Raw genomic sequence first — 22080 nt, forward strand, 5'->3', positions numbered from 1 at the left:
TTCAACTAATTGTTAAAAAAAAACAGCAACACGTTATGTGTTGTGTGTTCACAAGGTGCTGCTTCCCCCAATTCCAAGTATGATGTCCTGGTGCCACTTTTTTGACTTTTTTTCTTTTTTCATTGGAAAGCACATCCGGTCAATTTTGACCCATAACACAACGGCCGTTTTTTCCATCAGTTACTTACTATTACAACAAAATAAAAAAAATAAGGAAATTGACTTGGTGAAACCATTTATATGATTATATCAGAATGACGCTATTTCAACAATAATTCCTATCTCACCTCCTGAATTGTCACATAGTTTAGTAATTAATGTTACACAACAGCATTTGCACCACCTCTTTGCAGTTGTGGCTCAGGAGGTAGAGCGGGTTGTCCACTAATCAGAAGATTGGTGGTTTGATTGGTGGTCCCAGCTCCTCCAGTCCACATGCTGAAGTGTCCTTGGGCAAGATACTGAACCCCAAATTGCTCCATTCAAGTGTGTGAATGTGTGTGAATGATTAGATCCTCCTGATGAGCAGGTTGGCACTTTGCATGGCAGCCTCTGCCATCAGCGTTTTAGTGTGTGTGTGAGAGGGCAAATGTGGCTTGTCGTTCGAGGGAAGTTCGAATCTGTCAACTTTACCGAAGTGTGTAGCAGAGCCTACAAACTGTAGTTTTTCTGTCAACGACATGTTCTTGTTTACACAACTCACGGGGAAGGCAAAATGTTTCCACACCAGTGACTTCAGAGAAGCAGGAGGATTTTTCCAGTGCTGTTGTTTCTCCATCATCTCCGACTCCAGCAGTAGCCATGTTGTCTCAAAGTAATACAGCTGCAGGCTACAGCTAAGCTATGCTGTGTCATCATTTTTTTTTTTTTTGAGTGCGCACCAGATGCATGCAAGTAGGCGGGGGTGGAGAGAAAAAAAACAGGAAGAATTTCTGATCCTACATTTGATTTCAAAGATCAAAATCAAACACTCATTTTGATTGATTTTTGATTTAGAATCGAAATCATGACATATATCAACATATGCTGCAGGGATTTAATGAACCAAAGAAGAAGCTTTTCATATAGTATAAAGCACCTGTTGACAGCAGATACTGTAAGAATCATTAATTATTCATTAATACGTTGTTGCAGCAAGTATTTAGTTTGAAACATTTTATGATTTCATGAGTTAAATAATGAATATGCAAATAAATTATTTTCTGTTTGTTTTAAAAGGAGAACAAAAATAAATTTACAACCACCACATTATTATTGTGCAGGTTGTCTATTTTATGTCCTCTCATGATCTTTTATGTCAGTAGGTGCTATACTATTTTCCATTGCTGTTGCCGTCCCATTCTGTAGCTACTAGTGCACCTCAACTAAATTTCAGATGCACCCTAAGTCATTTTGTTCTGGAACTGGGCCTGTCAATAGGATTCAAATCTGGTGACTCTGGCGGAGTTTTTTACCCAGTTGATCCCCTCTGACATTATACAAGCTGCAGCTGTGGTGTACTTTGGATCATTGTCCTGGAAGAAGCCATTTATTTTGCAAGCACAAAATATGTTTTACACTGTCCAGTTCAACTGATGTCATTATAAATAGTATATCATTTTACACTTCATTTATGAAAGAAGACAATTTAATTGATGGTAAACACGTATAAAAAACATTGCTGGTGTTCTGGTGTGTTACAGTACTGGCATGCTGGCTACTCTGTGACTTCAAATTCTGTGCCTTGTTAACAGCAGATCAGCTACACAGATCTGAGTGCAAGGCACACCATCATACACAGTTATTGGTAACTGTATATCATTCTTTTCCCACCCATATTGCTTTCATTTTTCATGCTGTTCTGTTGAACAACGCAACTCTTGGTGCTTTCATGGCACAGAATAGATGTAAAATCAGTTATTAGAAGTGTGTTTCAGCTTTCTCGCTTGCTCACTCAAATATCTGTATCAGTGTTTTACAAAAAGTTTAAGCATAAGAGTTTCATGAATTTATGATAATAAGCACTTCACTTAAAGTATGCTTTGTGTGGGAAGCAGCCTCCCACAAACACATCACATATGATAATAACAGCTAATCAATCAATGATCAGTCTAATCAAGTCAATGAAAATGTCCAGCGGCCCTAGGCATAGTCATAGCTCCTCCTCGTGGATAGATAAAGCATTGCAACTGGTTTCCAAACATGGTGCTTATGGGTGTTATGAGTCGGGGCTGCATTCACTACATCATCAGGGGGGATCTGATTATAGCCAAGGACCCAGCAAGGATCTGCCAGACCTGTATGGGCCCTGTCACAGACCTGTCACAAATCAGCCGGCAATTCTTGGCGACTGCATCTGTATGCATCCTCTAGGTCGATTATGACAAACCAGTTGCCTTGGAGGATGGCCTGTCGAATCCTCTGCACAGTCAACATCTTGCATCATAGGCGTCCCAAAAACTTGTTGAGCCCTCTCAAATCCAAAATTGCTCTGAGTCTCCCATCTTTTTTGGGAATGAGGAAGTAACATGAATAGAACTCAGCCTGCTGATCATTCTGCTTTACTTCTCTGATGGCCTTCTTTGCCAGAAGAGTGTAGATCTCTGCAGCCAGAACCCCCCTGGCCTGAGAGTCTGCCACCACTGAAAAGGTAGCTGACCTTGTCAGTGGGGGTGGATGCAGAAATTGCAAACAATAACCTTGAGTCATGATGGAAACCACCCAGGGGTCCACCCCAGGGGTCTCCCAGGACAAGCACTGTAGTGAGAGACGGCAAGGGCAGGCTGAGTTTTAGAACCATCAGGACTGAGGGGAAGACTTGGGGGGGCTCTGGCCCAGGTCCTGCACACTCCACTGACTGCATTTAGCTCTACCACACCAGGTTGGCCTCCAAATGACCCTTAGGTTACCTGAAGCCCCAGAAGCCAATCTGTTGAGACACACTGTTCACAGCCCTGCCGGAGAATACCAGACATCTCCTGAGCACACCGGCAGCATCTTGGGCCTGCTGGAGCATTTTATTTGTATCTGGCCCAAACATGGCAGATGGCACTACAGGCAGCCTAAACAGACGGGCCTGGTCTTCCCCCTGCAGCCATGAGAAAGTCAGGGGGTGGTACCTCACCATCCAGAGAGGGGTCATGGTCCTGCCAGTTGCCACCGCTTGTTCTTTTATCAGCTGAGCTAGGAGTGAGGACACCTGCTGCACCTCAGCAGCTAGTTCGCCTCCCTCCTCCAACTGTTTGGCCAGTTGGTGCTGATAGAATGCCAAAATACCCCCCTATTAACCAGCTGTCCCTGGATTTCCACAGCTCCATGGATTCTGGTGAGCATGGCATCCAACATTTTAGTGTTCCTGCTTAGGGGACCACAGCTGTCCAAAGACAGACTTGGTGGGGGACACCAAGGCCCCTAAGGCCTGATCCATGGGAGGAGGTGGTCCACAGCCAATCCTTTCCTGACTGTGCACACATGCTAGCCAACTACATAAACCTGACCAGCGATGGGCTTCAGATGGTTTAGCAAACTGTCTGAGCACCAGGAAGCAGAGCTACAGAAAAAGATCGCGATTGACCCACTTCTTCATCATCAAAATGGGAGGCCCTCCAGCCTTGCTCAGCTGGCATTTTGATTTGCAATCTGAGCGACCAGAGTAATGAGCTGGTGAATGAGGGGAGGTGGTTGTTCCTGCTCTTGCTCCTGCTCCTCCTCTACCTGCTTTGGCTCTACACACACGTGACCTAGGGGGAGGTCTTTGCCCTCTGAGTAAAACCCCAGGATGTCCTCTTCATCCGATGCATCCAACATGGGGCATACCAGATCCAGCTCCTCTGCCCTACCAGGGTGGAGGTTAAGGTTCTGGGTAGTAGATGAGGCTGACCTGTAGCCACAGGGGAGGGCATTTCCAACCCTTTCCTGACAGCCACACCCAGGGTATGAAGTGATTTAGTGATCCAGCCCTTAAGCAATGCAAACACTGATCATGACCATCCCCCATTGGCAGCCTTATTCCACAGCCCAAACAGGTGTGGCCTACTCGGCTTTCCATTTTCTCTGCACAACAAAAAATATATGAATGCTTGTGAACTGAAAAGGAAAGTATGCACTCAGTGGCACTATTCACCCCTTATACATTCAACACGCTGAAACAGGATGCCAAGTGAACCGTGGATGTGTGCCAGTTACTCTGCTTTTTTTCCCTTTGGAATTACCCGCGGCTAAAGTACGCCTGCCTTTGTCCTCTGACAAGGTCAGATTCCATGAGAGACAATGGCTGTGGACATTAGATGGTGCTGCCACTGATACACACAAGCTACACTTGGCCAAGGTGATGTAGCTTTCAGCTGGGAAGCACGCCCACTGCTTCCTCTGACAAGGTCAGATTTCACATGAGACAATGGCTATGCAAGCAGATCGGCAAAGCCAATGCAGCAAGCTGCCATGCTTCCACCAGGCTGTGTAGAAAAGACAATGCAGCGATCCAGAGAGGCGCCCATAGACCAGCTCTCTTATTCCTAAGTGGACAATTCTGATGTCAAAACACATGCTAAAACATGCACAACTCAAATGTCAAGATACACACACTTCTGAGAGAGGCCACGCATGGTGCTTCTATAACCACGTGTTGCTAATCAGTGCATGGCCACCATAGGTGATTTGTCTTTAAGAGTATTCACATCACCTGCCCGCATGGGAGTCAGTCCCTGTACATATGGAATATGTAAGGTGGAGAGATAGTCTCAACATGATAGAGAACTGCAGCTAAACCTTAGAACATTACTCAGTCTTATTGGTGTACGACACAATGGTCTACACAGTGTCCACATAGAGACAACTTCTTGTCCTCCTCTTGTCCTCTTGTGTGTGTGTGTGTGTGTGTGTGTGTGTGTGTGTGTGTGTGCGATCAGGTAAACGAGGGTCTCCAGGCCTGATGGGACTACCTGGAAATCGAGGTCCTGGAGGTTGTCCTGGTCCTGCTGGGCCTCCAGGACTAAAGGGATCTGCTGGACAAGTGGGTCCCAAGGGGGAGAAGGGCCGAAACTCTACTTGCCCCACTTGCCATGAAGCCCCACCGGGCCCACCTGGACCCCCTGGCCCCCCCGGTCAGCCTGGATGCACTGGTCTCCAAGGAGAAAACGGCCTCACGGGACTCAAAGGTGAGAAATGGGGTAGGACCAGGTCAGAACTGATTTCACTGCAGTCATCCCAACAAAAAGAAATATGCTTTACAACCACCAAAATAAAAGCTTCAGGCCGGAAACTACAGTCTGAGTACTTGTTATGGTTATGGTTAATGATGTGTTTCAGGTAAGAAGGGGAACCAAGGGTCTCAAGGACAAAAAGGCCCCATGGGGCCACCAGGTCCAGATGGAGACCAAGGAAATCCAGGCCTGCAGGGGGAGATTGGAGTTGTGGGAGCCAAGGGTGAGACCTGCACCTGTCAGTTTTTGTTATTTCTGTTTTATTTGACTTCACTCCTTCTGTTCATGTTAAGTAATAAACCAGAATCAGTGCTGATCCTGACTGCAGGATCACAAAGAAACACCTCACAGGTGATAATAATATCCACCACAGTGTTATAGCACTGATGTGACTTACTCGGGTCTTCGTGTCCCAGGTGATCCAGGTGTAGTCGGTGACCCTGGACCCTGCGGAGAATCCAAAGTCCTGAACTCCGGCTTCCTGTTGGTGATACACAGCCAGTCAAACATGGTTCCCTCCTGTCCACAAAGAATGAGGACTCTGTGGGTTGGATACAGTCTGCTGTACCTAGAGGGTCAGGAGAGGGCCTACACACAGGACCTAGGTACACATTAACACATACACACAAACACAATAATACACACACACACACACACACACACACATACACATGTCAAGGTTTCCAAGCTGTTAAATTATAATTCTGGTGATTTTCTATATTTTTCTTCTTGTCAGCAAATCCCATGTTTGGATCCAAACCAACAATGAACTGATCTACTAACAAGTATTGTGTGTGTATCAAAGCTGATATTATCTTATTTGTATATATTCTTAATATGCCTGCGTTGTTGTCCAAAAACATGTCAGTGAGCCACACCGCTGCACTGGGTGACATGTTCCTTCAACATGAAGAGTTTGGTCACATTAGTTTGTTTAGGAAATAATTAAGTACATTTACTCAAGTACTGGTCTATGAGCCAAGGGGTCATTTTTACCGCATCAGCATTTTCAAATGCATATAACTAAAATAAAATAAAACACCTACATCTCATGACTTTTCCTAAAATGGGTTTATTAATCACCTGGTGAATTATGGGGGGCATGGGATAAAAAGAAAAAAATTATGATCATTTATACATTGAACCACCAATGGGTCATTTTTACCCTTCATAGAGACTGCTGTATAATACCATGCTCAATACTCGGGGTCTGGTTGCTATGCAACACCCATTGTTTTGATGTCTTTTGATAAGCAAGCTGCCATATCACAAGCTAGAGCTAGCAGATAGATAGATAGACAGACACACAGACAGACTGACTTACAGAATGACTGAGTGGTCAGTTGGTCAGTCGGTCAGTCAGTCAGTTGGTCGGTCGGTCAATTGATTGATCTATCGATTGATTTGGAAACATGAACCAGAGCAGAAGATGGATGAATGGACAAGAAGTTCTGGCAATGCTTTAGGACATGAGTGAGGGAGAATCGGATGGGGGAGAGACCATTTTCAACTGACGACGAATCTTCATCTGTGGACGAGGAGCTGACATCCCAAAAAAGGCCCAGGCTTCTGGTGACACAACCCACCTTGCCCATATCATCACAGCAGCTCTCGGATGCTGTGGGAGCAGAGGTTCATCATGGAGCTCTGCAAGCACTTACACAGTGAGCACATCACTAGGCCTACACAAACATCACATAGACCTATCTTGCTGACCATGTCTGAAGAGAAGAAGAAGAATTGCAGAGTAAAACGCAAGTGCACAAAAAAACAAAACAATATGCATGAAGTTCCTACATGCAGTGTGTGGACAGCACACCATGAAAGTCTACAGGATGTGTGCTGATTGTGAGTTGTGTGTGTGTACTGTATCTTCCTTCTTGAAAGGGTGTGAGCGATCCGTTTCTTTATTCACAGTAGCGTAACTAATACAACACATTATTACACAAAATTCGTTTTTAACTTTTACTGAATGTTCTTCTTCTACAATAATCAAATTATTTAAATGTGTTAATTAGATTGTTGTTTGTTGTAGCTGTTAGTTTATTGATGAATTTTAAAATGTATATGACCTTTTCAATTCGTAATGAAATAGCCTAAAGTATTTGTAAAATTAATTACCCTTTTAGTGACCCTTTGGAGGGGCCCAACCCCTAGGTTGGGAACCACTGGACCAAACTAGCTAACTATATATAAAGTAATTCAAGCTAGCTCCACCTCCAGAGCTACAACAGTAACAAGCTTATACTTATGTATTTTTACTGTAGTAGAATTTTTCATGCAGGACTTTTACTTGTAATGGAGTATTTTACATTGTTGTATTCGTACTTTTACTGAAGTAAAGGATCTGAGTACTTCTTCCACCTCTGGGACACTCACAAACCTCCAAGTCCACAAAACATCTGCAGGATGGACAAAGTCTTATGAGGTCTTCAGCTACTCCGCTTTTCCAGGATCAGGACAGAATCCACATCAGTCCTGAATCTGAGGTCACAGACAGACTGGGTGATGTGATACCTTGACAGCTGGAGCTCAGTCTCTGGGTCCTCTTTAAAGCATGTGATCCCTCCCCCCATCTGTCACAAATGTCCATGCAGTCAGGCATTTCTCAGCACAAACTAACCACGGGTCTGAGCTGTTGGAAATGATCGTTTTGTCTTAATTAATACTTATGTATATATATATATATATAATCATACTTTTCAGGTCAGGCGGGTTCGTGTATGCGTGTCTTTTCCACCATGCCTTTCTCCTCCTGCAACAAGAGAACCTGCTCTTATGCCAGCCGCAACGACAAATCCTATTGGCTGTCGACAACGGCAGCAGTTCCCAGTGTACCTGTCGGTGGGGCCTCCATCGAAGACCACATCAGTCGCTGTGTGGTGTGTGAAGCCCCCTCCTCCCCCGTTGCACTGCACAGCCAGACCTCCAACCAGCCAAACTGCCCTCCCAACTGGAGGAGCCTGTGGACCGGATACTCCTTCCTCATGGTGGGTACTGTGTCCTTCAAGTACTGCTAGTTCTACTGCTAGAGCAACACTACTGCTACACCAATACTACTGTTGCAGCAATATTACTACTGCACCAATACTACTGCTATAACAATACTACTTCTACAGCAATACTACTGCTACACCAGTACTACTGGTACACCTAGACTATTACTGCATCAATACTACTTCTACAGCAATACTACTGCTACACCTATACTATTACTGCATCAAAACTACGGCTACACCAATACTACTGCTATAACAATACTACTTCTACAGCAATACTACTGCTACACCAGTACTACTGGTACACCTATACTATTACTGCATCAATACTACTGCTACACCAATACTACTGCTACACCAATACTACTGCTACACCTATACTATTACAGCATCAATACTACTGCTACACCAGTACTCCTTCTACACCAATATTACTGCTACAGCAATACTACTGCTGCACCAATACTACTGCTACAGCAATACTACTGCTACACCAATACTACTGCTACAGCAATACTACTGCTACACCAATATTACTGCTACAGCAATACTACTGCTGCACCAATACTACTGCTACAGCAATACTACTGCTACACCAATACTACTGCTACAGCAATACTACTGCTACACCAATATTACTGCTACAGCAATACTACTGCTGCACCAATACTACTGCTACAGCAATACTACTGCTACACCAATACTACTGCTACAGCAATACTACTGCTACACCAATACTACTACTGCAACAATACTGCTGCTACAGCAATACTACTGCTGCACCGTTACTTCTGCTATACCAATAGTACTGCTCCAGAAATACTACTGCTACACCAGTACCACTTCTACACCAATATAACTGCTACAGCAATACTACTGCTGCACCAATACAACTTCTATACCAATATTACTGTTACAGCAATGCTAATACTGTAGAAATAATACTTCTACAGCAATACTACTGCTACACCAATACTTCTACTGCAGAAATACTACTTCTACACCAATACTACTTCTACACCAATACTACTGCTACACCAATACTCCTACTGCAGGAATACTACTGCTACACCAATACTACTATTTCATAAATATTACTTCTACACCAATACTCCTGATGCACCAATACAACTTCTGCAGCAATACTACTGATATTGCAGCTAATACTTCTATTTACACTACTGCTAATACTGTCACTGAAGTACTGTTACTGCAATTAATACTGCTGCTGATGGTGCTACTGCTAATCAATGTTATATATATATATATATATATATATATATATGTATATATATATATATATATATACATGCAGAATTTGTAGTGAGTTGTGATATTTCAGTGCTGACCAGCACTGGCCTGAGAGCAGAGATTGGGGCCAGTTTCACAAAAATATTTTAGAATGATCTGCAGTGTTAGTGTCAGTCTCATCTTTGTTCTTAGATCAGTCTAATGCAAGTTGGACAACTCCCCCCAAAAAACCCAATAATAACATAATAACATGGCTCACAATCTTTGGTTTGTTAACAATTTGTCATGCAAACAAGGAGAAGGGGAAGAGCTTAGAGGGTGCAGTAACCTATTGGAAATATTAAACCTGCAATGATTAGTTGATTAATTAGTTGATCAACAGAAAATTATTTGGCAATGTTATTGATACCGATACTTGTTTTAGTCATTTTTGAAGTAAAAATGTAGTCTTAGTCTTATGTGATATTTTTTAATTTTGGACTGTTGGTTGATCAAAACAGGCAGATTTATCAATAATGAAAATACTGACATTATTGTATACATATATATATATATATATATATATATATATATATATATATATGTATACATACAGGCTGAAGATTAACCTTTATTAAAGACTTGTGCAGGTCAAAGCAAAACTGAACAAAGCAGACCTGAGCAAAACAAACTGAACAATACAGAACAAAGACTGAATTGAAAACCAAGAATTAAATACAAACTGAACTAATGAAACAACAAGGAACAGGTGCAAGACACAAGGGGCAGGCTGGGAGCTGATTGGCTGAGGAAGACACAATCCTCTTCACAATTAACCGTCATCCATTAACCCGTCTAAGAACATACATGAATACAACCTCGATACACAGGTACACTATGACCTGCAAACTCAGGTTTGCAGCTTAATGATGATGCTGTTCAAATGTGGCACATAGAGGTTGAAAATGTGAATACTGAAATCTTACAGAAACAAATGTTAAACTCCTTAGTCACATTTCACCACTAGTGTGAAAGCAAACTTCAGTGTCCCATAAAAAAGGCCCTCTCCCATTCAGTCCAATATAACAAACAGGGAAAAAGTCTGAAAGCATTTGGTGGACTGGTGGACAATGGCAACTAAGGAATATAGAGCCAGACTGTGTCAGGATCATTATAAACTGACTATGTCTAATCTTTGATATATATTTCCAACAGGTTACTGCTCTCTCTAAAAACTCTTTCCCATGTTTTTGCTATTTTTGTTGGGACCACTGGTTGTTTTTTGTGAAACTGTCTAATTTGCATTAGATTAATCTAAGAGCAATGCGAAGACTGGCCTGACACTAGCAAGTCTCAAATGATGGCTGGCTAGAGATCAGGAGATCAAATGATGATGTCATTCTTGTGTGTGGTTGCAGCATACAGGTGCAGGCGATGAGGGTGGTGGCCAGTCTCTGACATCATCAGGAAGCTGCCTGAAGGACTTCAGGGCCCAGCCCTTCGTGGAGTGCCAGGGGCCTCGAGGAACCTGCCACTACTTTGCCAACATCTACAGCTTCTGGCTGACCAGAGTGGACAGCATGACCTCGTCCTCCGACACGTCATCCAGCACATTGACAGAGGGCCCGCAGCAGAGGAGGAACATCGGGAGGTGTAACGTCTGCATGAGGGAGTGAGGAGCATCTCCTCCTCCTGCAGAGTCCAAGAGGACGGACAGGATGACACTCGTCTGATTCTCTCTGTGAGGAGACACTGTCACGCTAATGTTAAAGATAACTCTGCCAAATAATAATTCGATCAATCATTCGTGTTCAAATCAATAGGAGCACAAACACTAAAACTGCACAATTTATATTTGTCTTACTGCTTTGAACTGGGTTGTCTGATATTATTCATTTTACATTCCACAACAAGTCTCAGTGTTTGATGAAATCTCTGAATAGATGGTAGAGATTCGTCAATAAATAAGCCATCTGATTAACCGTTATCATACAGAGAATTACAGCATTTCTCAGAGTCACTGATATCTTTTTAAAATATGATTCAGAACCTAACAGGTACCTTTACTTTTAGACCCTGAATATGAAAATGTAAACATTAAAGCTCATTTATTTAATATTTTCATATTAACACTGGATCACATCTCTGTAATATTAAAGTATCTCTGCAGCTTTGCAGAGCTTTTTCGCCTCTTTTAGCGCCTAGTTTTGGTTCACTGGCAAATTTCCTGTCTGGCTCAGTCTCCGTGTTTTCTGATAAACTCCCTGTACACCTGTACTCTACCTTTCCAGCAGCAAACAGCAGACACACACAGTTAGCTGGTGAAAAAAGTGGAACATCAAGCAGCTAGAGACAGAGAGTCAGACCAAAGAAGAGCTGAAAGGATAAAAAATGATTCAAACATTCGATCACATTGCTCTGTGTCTGCTGGATGTTTGCTTATGTAACCAGGTTGAAATTATCTTTATTATGTTCTATACATGAGTTTTTCAGCCCCTTGTTGGACAAAATTAGTTAATGCAGCTTTAATAAGAATCATAATGACATATTTTTGAGTTTTTTGTTTCTTTTTCATAATCCACATAAAGTTGTTTTCTGTAGCATTTAAACAGTGAATTTGTCCCTTTATGTGTATGAATATTATCTGAAATCTGGATACACTTCCACTTTTCATTCCAGCAGAGGGCAGTCTTCACTCTCCAGAAATATAATATGTTTATGTGATTCAAATCTTTCAGAGGATTTGGTGAAAATCGAGACTTTTGTTTTCAGCTCGTTCATTCTCAGTGTCCACAGGCCTTCAGATAGAAAACAGAAAAAGAAATTTACAAACAAAAGAAACTTGATTTATCATTGATCAGTAATTTGTTGAACGCTGTGAAGCATGAGCTGATGTTTTACTTTATTGATCATCTTTCATCTGTAACAACTGTCATATATAGGCTTACCTGTTTCAATTCAAACTGTCACCAAAGTATCAATATTTATTAATACTTTTGTTCCTTATAGATCATTGAAAAGTTAGTTTAGCCTTAGCCCTGTTTGTTAGTTAGACTACGTTTAAAGTGAAGGTCGAGTCCATCAATGAACAGCAACATCCACCAAACCAGCAGTCACCTCTCAGTTATAACACTGTGATAACTCAGACATAACTCATCAGTAACTCACCAATAACTTAGCAATAACTCAGTAATGACTTATCAATACTTCATAGATAATACTGTAATAACTCATCAATATCCATCAGTAACTCATCAATAACTCATTGGTAACTCAGTAATAACTCAGTATTAACACATAAATAACTCAGTAATAAGTCATCAATAATTGATCAATAATAATTGAAACATTTTCAATCAGTCAGAGATGTATTTTTCTGAAATTATATTTATGTTTCTCACTGTTGTCGGGTGGAAACCTTGTATCTCCCACTACAAGTCAATAAATATATTGATAGATTGGCAGCATACTTATTATTAAAAAAACTCACAGCTCACATTATCAGTCAGCTGATCAAAAGCATCAAAATAGAAGTTACAAGGTTTTCATACCACAGTGTAATGCAACATCCTGTGATGTCACAGCTGATTGGTCGGTGGTGTTGGCGTGACGATCTTTCCTCATCAGAGAGGGCAATGAGTGACCTTTAGCCCCGCCTCCAGCATCGCCCACATGACAACTGCACTGAAAACACATCCTGATTGGTCAGCTGACAGACAGTGGATGCATCCTGATTGGTCAGCTGACGGACAGTGGATGCATCCTGATTGGTCGGTCAGTATTTTCTGTGAATATGTTTGACATGAACTTTGAAACGTGTTCAGCTCAACTGTTAATGTTCTTTTTCCATGTTTTAAAGTAAAAACAGAGAGAACACAAAATTGTGCTGTTACTCTGAGTCCAGCATCAAAGCAGAACCAGAACCAGAACTGACCAGAACCAGAACCAGAACCAGAACAGAACAAGAATCAGGAGTGTCTGGCAAAGCAACAGAAGATGGTTAAACTAGAGTTCTGGTTCAGATCTGAGGAAATATCCGTAAATATGTTTCATGACTCTCGGGTGTCTTTAAATCGTTCCACAAACCTCCAGAAGAACCTTCATAGTTCTGCCAGTTTTCTTCTTCATCATTTAGTTTCAAACAGGATGACTTCCTGCAGAGACTGACAGTGAAGCCAATGTGGTTCAGTTTCTGATTCCGGTTCCAGTTCTGGTTTCATGCGTGTCATCTCTCTGTGATTTGTAAATATGTTTTTCGTACTGAACTTGGTCGCTTTATATTTTTACTGTAAATGTCATCAGAGTATTTATTTAGCCTGGAATTCATGTGGTGCTATTTGATGTTTCATTTGTTCCTTTTTATTTTATTTTGGTAAATGGTGACACACTGACATCCTGCCCCTCTCCACCCTCCTCCAAAATAAAATAACAAATACATGAACACGTGTAACCCATGGCAACGGCATCCTTCTGACTGATGGATGTTTGTTGTGTAAAACATTGTTAAAAAGTGAGACATTCAGCAAATTGGATTAGTCACACTGACAGCTCAAGTCCCGCCCCCTCAAACACAGAGTGTGTGATGTCATAGCCAGTGATGTCATAGATGATCTGTCTTCCATCAGACTTTATTACAAGATGAAACAGGTTCCTGATGATTCTGAGATTAACACATTTCTGAACGCCTCGTCATTAAAAACACTACCCAGAATGCTTTGAGAGGACGGCGGTGTTTAATACTCAAGGTTTTCATTAAAATGATGAGTTCAGCTCATTTATCTGAGAATCCAGCAGAAAACAGGATCAGAGCCAATAAAAAACATGAAAATAAGAGACTAAAAAATGTTAAAATCAAAATTTCAAATGTTGAAAACAAAATTTTAAATCTTAAAATGAAAGTTAAAAAGAAAAAATAAGGTGTGAAAAGTGGGCAGGGCTCCAGCTGATTATTATGAGAGGAGGGGCGGAGGGAGGCGTGTTGTATTTAAATCTGTCGGTGATATTTTAATCTCAGTAGGAGGAAACTTCTCACTAACACTTGTGAAACATTTTACTCTCTGTGAACGAACAACACTTCAATAAATCGCATCAAACTTTCACTCAGTGTTTTTATTTGACTTCCAGTGAACAAAATCAAAACAAGTAAATAATTTGGTAAAAACTTTCGACTCAGCTAGGAAGGATTTTAAACGTCATTCCTGAAAACTTCAGAGAAACACATTCAAAAGTCAGGACCATCTGTGGGTAAGAATACGTGCAGATTTCATGCATCACATGCCTCATACAAAAATTATTTAAAGTTTGTGAACTAGAATGTGTTAATGCTGATTTACAGCAGGACATTTCATTTTTCCAAAAGTCAAACCCTCGCAGAACAAAATAAAAAGATGAAACAGCAAATAATGTTGTTTTGTCTTTTGTTCCCTGTTAGACTAAGGAGAAACATTGCAGGGAGTAGACCGAGCCCTCGTCCCTCTTCGTTGTGTGTGAGGTGGTAAACATGAACCCACATCAAACACACCTGTGCTCAGGTGAGGGTCTAATAACTGTTATGAACATGCTGAGACGTGATAAGCTGTTTGTTGTATATCTGTACTTCTGATTAAACGTTTTCAGTTTCTTGTATGATCAGGATTCACCTGAGCACAGGTATGAGGCTGCTGATTGGTTCATTGTGTATCAGACACAAGATAAGAGCAGATATAATTGAAAGCACTTTGCAAAAATTTTGGGTGTGAAGATCTTTCAAAATGCCATGAATAGTTTTTATTGATCAGTTAATTTGATCCAAAGTAAACAGCAGAAACCTAAATGAAATCAATATCTGCTGTGAGCAGCTTTGCCTTGAAAACAGCTGCAGTTCTCCTCAGTTCACCTGCACACAATTTTTCAGGTACTTTGCAGGTCTGTTGTTCCTGAATCTCGGAGAAGTTGCCACAGTTCTTGTGTGGATTTCAGTGTCTCTGCTGCTTCTGTCTCTTCATGTGATCCCAGACTGACTCCATGATACTGAGATCAGGGCTGTATTCCAGAAAGCAGGTTTAGTGAAAACTCTGCGTTTGTTCACCCTGAGATGAGGGAAACTCTGAGAGACAACTTAAACCCTGTGTCAGTTACCATGGTAACTGACTCTGTGAAGCTAACCTGCTCGCTGGCAGCTTTGCTTCAGCAAACCCTGAGTTTCAGAGCCTGATGCAGCATCAGGGTAAATGTTTCATCTCCTCCAACTCTGTATGTATCGAGCGCATTCATTAGCGGAGGTTTACTGTCTGTCAGAATCAAAATGCTAGTTGGATATTAGTTTGTTACTCAAGGATTCAAGGACATTAATGATGAATCCTCCATGAGGGCAAAAGTTAGACACGGAGTTCCTCAAGGTTCTGTACTTGGACCAATTCTATTCACCTTATATATGCTTCCTTTAGGTAATATTATTAGGAAACACTCCATAGATTTTTATTGTTATGCAGATGACACCCAATTATATTTATCAATGAAGCCTGATGAAACCAATCAGTTAAATAAACTCCAAGCATGCCTTAATGACATAAAGACCTGGATGACCTGCAATTTTCTACTATTAAACTCAGATAAAACTGAAGTTATTGTGTTTGGCCCTAAACACCTTAGAAACACATTATCTAATGATAAAGCTACTCTGGATGGCATTACCCTGGCCTCCAGCACCACCGTAGGGAATCTGGGAGTTATCTTTGATCAGGATATGTCCTTTAACTCCCACATAAATCAAATCTCAAGGACTGCCTTTTTTCACTTACGTAATATCACAAAAATCAGGCACATCCTGTCCCTAAAAGATGCAGAAAAACTAGTTCACGCATTTGTTACTTCTAGGCTGGATTATTGCAATTCCTTATTATCAGGCTGCTCTAACAAGTCTCTAAAGACTCTCCAGCTGGTCCAGAATGCAGCTGCACGTGTTCTGACTAAAACTAGAAAAAGAGATCACATTTCTCCCATTTTAGCTTCACTACATTGGCTTCCTGTAAAATCTAGAATAGAATTTAAAATCCTTCTCCTAACTTACAAAGCCCTTAATGGTCAGACACCATCATATCTTCAATTCAATTCAATTCAGTTTTATTTATAAAGCATCAAATCACAACAGAAGTCATCTCAGGGTACTTTTCACTTAGAGCAGGTCTAGACCAAACTCTTTAATTTATAGAGACCCAACATTCCCCCATGAGCAGCACTTGGTGACTGCAACATTTATGGAGTATTTCCGAATTATATTACCTAAAGGAAGCATATACAAGGTGAATAGAATTGGTCCAAGTACAGAACCTTGTGGAACTCCGTGTCTAACTTTTGCCTTCATGGAGGATTCATCATTAACATGTACAAACTGAAATCGATCTGATAAATAGGATTTAAACCAGCTTAATGCAGTTCCTTTAATGCCAATTAAATGTTCCAGTTTCTGTAATATGATGTGATGATCAAGATGGTGAGTGAACAGGTTTGTGACTCACCTGCAGACAGCAAACTAAATGGAGTTTGAAAACGAGTCTTTTAAATAGGCTGCATATAGTCTTCAGGTGTTTTAACAGCATTTCAGTGATGATATTAAAATTTATATTTAATTACATTTGTTGAAATATAGTAACTGGATGCTGTTGAGCTGAAATCCAAATAGAAATATAAACATTTACTTTCAGTTTGAACCTTGATGCCTTTTAAACCGCAAATCCCTAATCTCATTATTATTGTTCACAATCACGTCTCTATGTAACATAGCTATTGTGTTTTTTGTCTCTATATCTTTTTAATCTTGACCTATATTTTTCATTCCATTGCTGCCTCTTGTGTTTTGTCCATCAGATTAAAGCTGAACAAATATATTTAAAATGTGATGTTGCCACAGCCTGATACACAGATTCCACTTTATCATCATTAAGGAAATGTTAGTTTGATAAATGATGAATTAATGGATGTCACTTAATAAAACCTTTTAACTCTCTTCCAAAAGTTTTCTATATCATGGTTCATCACTCAGAGTTCAGGGTTAGGCTCAGAGTTTGGTAAACCTGCTTTCTAGAATAGACCCCTGGTGTATATTCCACAAAGCGGGTTTGGTGAAAACTCAGAGTTTGTTAACCCTGAGATGAGGGAAACTGGGTTTTCTGTTCCAGAAACAGAGGTAACTTAGACATTGAGAACCACAGAGATAAAATGAACACCCCTAACTCAATTTATAGTGCAGGTAAAGACATGATAAAGGCTGATGGAAACAGATTTTCTCATGACATTATTGGATCTTCTTGTTTATTTGCAGAAGTGGAAATGCATTATCAGCATGTTGCTTCCTCTTCTCTTCCTCCAGAAGAAATACAGAGACGTCATTTATGTAAACATCATTTCGTCTGTATAGACAGATGTGTCTTTCATTCAGGATAAAAACAGATATGTCACAATACATAGAGACACCACAATGAAGCAGGACCTCTACTGATGTCATCTTGTTCAATATTCACACAACACTACTCACTGGAATCACACTAATTCACATTTTTTTACCTGTACAACATTTGGCTGGAGACACATTGGCAGGAACTCATTATACTCTAAGTATATTTAAAAATTTGGACTGAAAAAGTATATCTGCTGACATGATGAAGAATGACTAACCAACTACAGGAGGTAAAAGGAAATTACAGTCAGTGTGGAAGTGAACTTCACATTTTCCAACAGACGGATGAGATGGTGTTGGGTGGGTGGAGCAACAAGGCAGTGTTCTGCTTCACTGAGATTCAGTGTAAGGTCCATCCTCTAGGAGGCACTCTTTACTACAGTTATGTGTTTGCCTTTAATCTCTGTAGAGAGTGCGTTCTATAGGACATATATTTATGAATAATGATAAGCCTAACATACTGTTTCACATTTTTGACCCAGTCAGGGCACTGGTTCAACCATAGCGGAACTTTAACACTGAGGCTTCAGTTTTTGACTGAAAACAATGATAATAACGCCGATGAGCATTCAAGTGTTGGGAGACATTAAACTCAGACGGCTCAAGCTTTCTGCAATAACACAACTTCTTGTACTTATCTATGAAACATTTGTATAAATAGTGTTTACTCTAAAACTTTGGTCAGTGATAAGACCAGCCTACTGACTTATTCTCTGTCTTCTCTGTTTACTCACACCAAAAAAACAAACAAACAGACAAAAAATTAAGAACCACAACTGAAAGTTTTTGTCTTAATCCCTGAACCTGATAATGTTGACAGCCAAAAGCTGAAGATGTGTTCAGTGCATTTAAAGTAGTGTAAAGGAACTTAGTGTTTAGTGTGGGAGGTGATTAATCTGATTTCTGACTGCATGTAAACATCCAAACACATCGTGTTTCTGTTTCTGTAGTGAAGTCAGCGTTTCTGCTCTGCTGCTCTATTTCAGTCTACTGGGGGCACATTATTGTTTTCATCAGATCACTAATAGACATAAATCTAAAAACAACACATCATTGTGTAGCTGTCTCACATGCTTTCACAACAGAACTGATCTGGTCTAACTGTCTGAACAGGTTGAACTGGAGTCACACTGGTTTCTGTTTGATACACTGAGGAGCAGATCTGGACCACAGAGTCAAGAGAGAAACATCTGGACCAGGTTCAGGGTTAGGATTATGGTTAACCCAACCCTCATCAGGGACCAGAAGTGACCTCCAATGATGATGAGGACTAACCGAGGATCAGGATCCAGACTGAAGAAGACCAGGTTCAGCCATATTTAGTGGTCCAGATCTGAACAGGACAAACCAGATTCACTCTAGTTTGTGTTCAGACATCTAGGATTGGATCAGGTCTGAATTACAAAGTGTCCTGAACTGGAACTCTGTGTACACCCAGTTTGCAGTATCCATGGCAACAGGTGGATCCAGCTACTCTGACACTTTGACCCGAAAGGTGACACGACCGAGAAACTTGTCCCGCTCGTCGTCGTTCCGCATGTCTGAACCCTCGACCTTACACTCCACGGTCTGCTCCACGTTGTAGTCTTCCTTCGTTAAAAGCAACTTCACTGCAACTAGAGGCTGAACGTAGTCTGACTGTGGATGAAGACGGACAGAGGGTTAGTTCAATGATTCGTGCCGTCTGTACTTAATGCTGCTCGCTGACACTGTTCAGTAAGTAAATATACAGGTAAGTTATTTGATTGGCTTTTACTTCAAACAAAAACCTTTCACACCTGTTCTTTACATGCCAGAAAGAAAACATAACATGAATAGAAAGACTGAAACATTTGGACATGTTGGGAAAACAGAGAAATGGATCCACTGATGTATAAAACACAAAGGTTGTGTAGGTGACACATTTAGTTTTTTAGATAATTGAAATCAAGTAAAAGTTTGAATTTCCATGTCAGGAATATTTATGTTAATCCAACGAGGAAGTATTTACTCACATGACCATTCTTGCCATAGTACGGGAAAAACATCTTATCCAGACGCCCCTCGAATGGAAAGTACTGCATTTGTAAAGGACTGTCTCTCTGCCGGAGGGAGAAACACATACATTTATCTCAAACATGATGATATGGCAATATGAATAAATCCGTGACAGATTATATGTAACTTTCACTCAGATCACGTCTCACGTGTAAACAAGTATTATCACTTATTTACTTTAAATGTCTTGTTTTCATGTTAACAGCTATCAGAGAGCCACATCACACAAATATGAATTTGGGAACATGTAGCACCGAACACACACAAACAATGATGGATATTTGTGTTAATCTGTGAATCCAAGTAGTTTTGTAGTTTTGTCGGACTCTGTGTTGAAATGTTTCAGTTGTTTTTCTGTCGCTGCCCTGACACTCACTTTGTTCCTGCAAAACTCCAGAGCAGGAAAGTGTGTTGTGTTGCTATGACAACTGGCAACAGCGAGTTGTCATGTCATCTGCAACTTACTGCATATTACATTTTTTTTAATATGGTGATTTTGATAATTATTGCATATTTATTCTGTTTTAATATGTTTGAAAATATAATATAAAAAGTAGTTCATGTAAATGTTGATGATTTTTTTCATGAGGTGAAACTTTATTACAAAACACACAATAGATAAACAATGATATGATTAATCTCACAACACTACACTGCATCTCAGTCCCAGTCACTGATTGGTTAATTAGCTGCTGTGTGTGTGTGTGTGTGTGTGTGTGTGTGTGTGTTACCTTGGCAGTACAGTTGATGTAGGGATCTCCTCCTGGTTTCAGTCCAATGACCTGTAGACAGTCAGAAAGAAAGACTATTTTAGAGTTTTTATTTTCTTTATAATATTTTGTATTGACACCAAAACTCAAATAAACAATTATCTGATTATATATATATATATATATATATATATATATAGATAGATATAGATATAGATATTTGAACTGTACATATGTGTATATATATATATATATATATATATATATATATATATATATATATATAGATAGATAGATATAGATATAGATATAGATATTTGAACTGTACATATGTGTATATATATATATATATATATATATACACATACAGATGGGTGACAGATTAAAGGAAAAACTGGTCCAGGTCTGAGTGCTGGATCCCTACAGTGAGGGGGTCTGGGGGCTCTGTTATGCTGGCATGGTTTGGGTCCACTTGTCCCCTTAGAGGGAAGAATCACTGCTGATCAATACAAAGTATTTGTGAGTGATCAGCTTTATCCTGATGGGAGTGGTCTCTTCCAGGATGACAATGAATAGTTTGATGAGTATTAAATGATGTGAATCATATGTTATGACCTTCACAGTCACCAGATCTCAACCCAGCTGACGTGTTAGACAGCGCTCTCCATCATCATCATCATCACAACACCACGTGAGGAAGATCTTTATGAACAATGATGAAGAGTTCAGAGACTGTAGGATCAATAACAAGGAGCTCTGAAGCTGTTCTGGTGGCACGTGGAGGTCCAACACCTTACTGACACACTTCATGTTGGTTTTTCCTTTCATTTGTCCCCCGTCTGTATATACATATATCGTATATATCTGTGTCATGTTTTTGTAACCTCCTACAATGTTTTTTTGTATCATCCCTGACAAATAAACTAACTTAAAAAAAAAAACGAGAAGTTACATTTCCATGACAACTTATCGTACATTAGCACTAACGTGAAATGATGCTGCTTCATGACAGCAGCTGGAGGAAATAATGTCTTATATTAATATCTTAATATCTTTATGGAGAAATTAGGGTTAGGGTTACATGTTGCTCTCATGTAGCATTGAGGCCGAAGATGAAATTATTTTCTATCTATCTTATGAACATCCGCAGGCACTGAAGGAAAAGTGCCACTGACCCGGTTCATCTTGACAATGATGCAGGGCTTCCCCTCAGCATATCCGAAGCTGCTGTCTGGTAGACCGGAGCACTGTTGCAGCGTGCTGCGTTTGAACTGACAAACCTTCTTCACCTGCTCATCATCCTGTTCAGTGTACTCGCCCACCAGACACAGGTCGTTACGCTCCTGCAGGCTGTCGTTATAATCTGCAGATAAAAGGACAGATGACTCTTTTAACGCCTGAGTAGAGTCATTGGTCAACATAAAACAGTCAACTTGGCGTTTATTGTGAAGTTAACAATGTTCATCTACAGGTCAAGGAGGGCACACCTG

The 22080-nt window shown here is 40.5% G+C and overlaps 2 protein-coding genes across 2 annotated transcripts in view; one reads left to right on the forward strand and one right to left on the reverse strand.

Annotated features, from left to right (window-relative positions):
• col4a4 (collagen, type IV, alpha 4) overlaps positions 1-14508 on the forward strand; it is a 93025-nt gene extending 78517 nt beyond the window's left edge. Inside the window, exons 43-47 of the mRNA XM_042413800.1 lie at positions 4887-5135; positions 5287-5403; positions 5597-5785; positions 7887-8170; positions 10828-14508. Of these exons, the coding sequence (XP_042269734.1) occupies positions 4887-5135; positions 5287-5403; positions 5597-5785; positions 7887-8170; positions 10828-11085 (1097 nt within the window). The 3' untranslated portion in view covers positions 11086-14508. The remainder of the gene's footprint in view (positions 1-4886; positions 5136-5286; positions 5404-5596; positions 5786-7886; positions 8171-10827) is intronic.
• Positions 14509-17464: 2956 nt separating this feature from the next.
• atp1b3b (ATPase Na+/K+ transporting subunit beta 3b) overlaps positions 17465-22080 on the reverse strand; it is a 9156-nt gene continuing 4540 nt past the window's right edge. Inside the window, exons 4-7 of the mRNA XM_042414305.1 lie at positions 21766-21953; positions 20612-20662; positions 19838-19924; positions 17465-19481 (exon numbers count right to left, since the gene is read on the reverse strand). Of these exons, the coding sequence (XP_042270239.1) occupies positions 19314-19481; positions 19838-19924; positions 20612-20662; positions 21766-21953 (494 nt within the window). The 3' untranslated portion in view covers positions 17465-19313. The remainder of the gene's footprint in view (positions 19482-19837; positions 19925-20611; positions 20663-21765; positions 21954-22080) is intronic.

The sequence above is a fragment of the Thunnus maccoyii genome, chromosome 6 (assembly GCF_910596095.1).
Source record: "Thunnus maccoyii chromosome 6, fThuMac1.1, whole genome shotgun sequence".
Lineage (NCBI taxonomy): Eukaryota > Metazoa > Chordata > Actinopteri > Scombriformes > Scombridae > Thunnus > Thunnus maccoyii.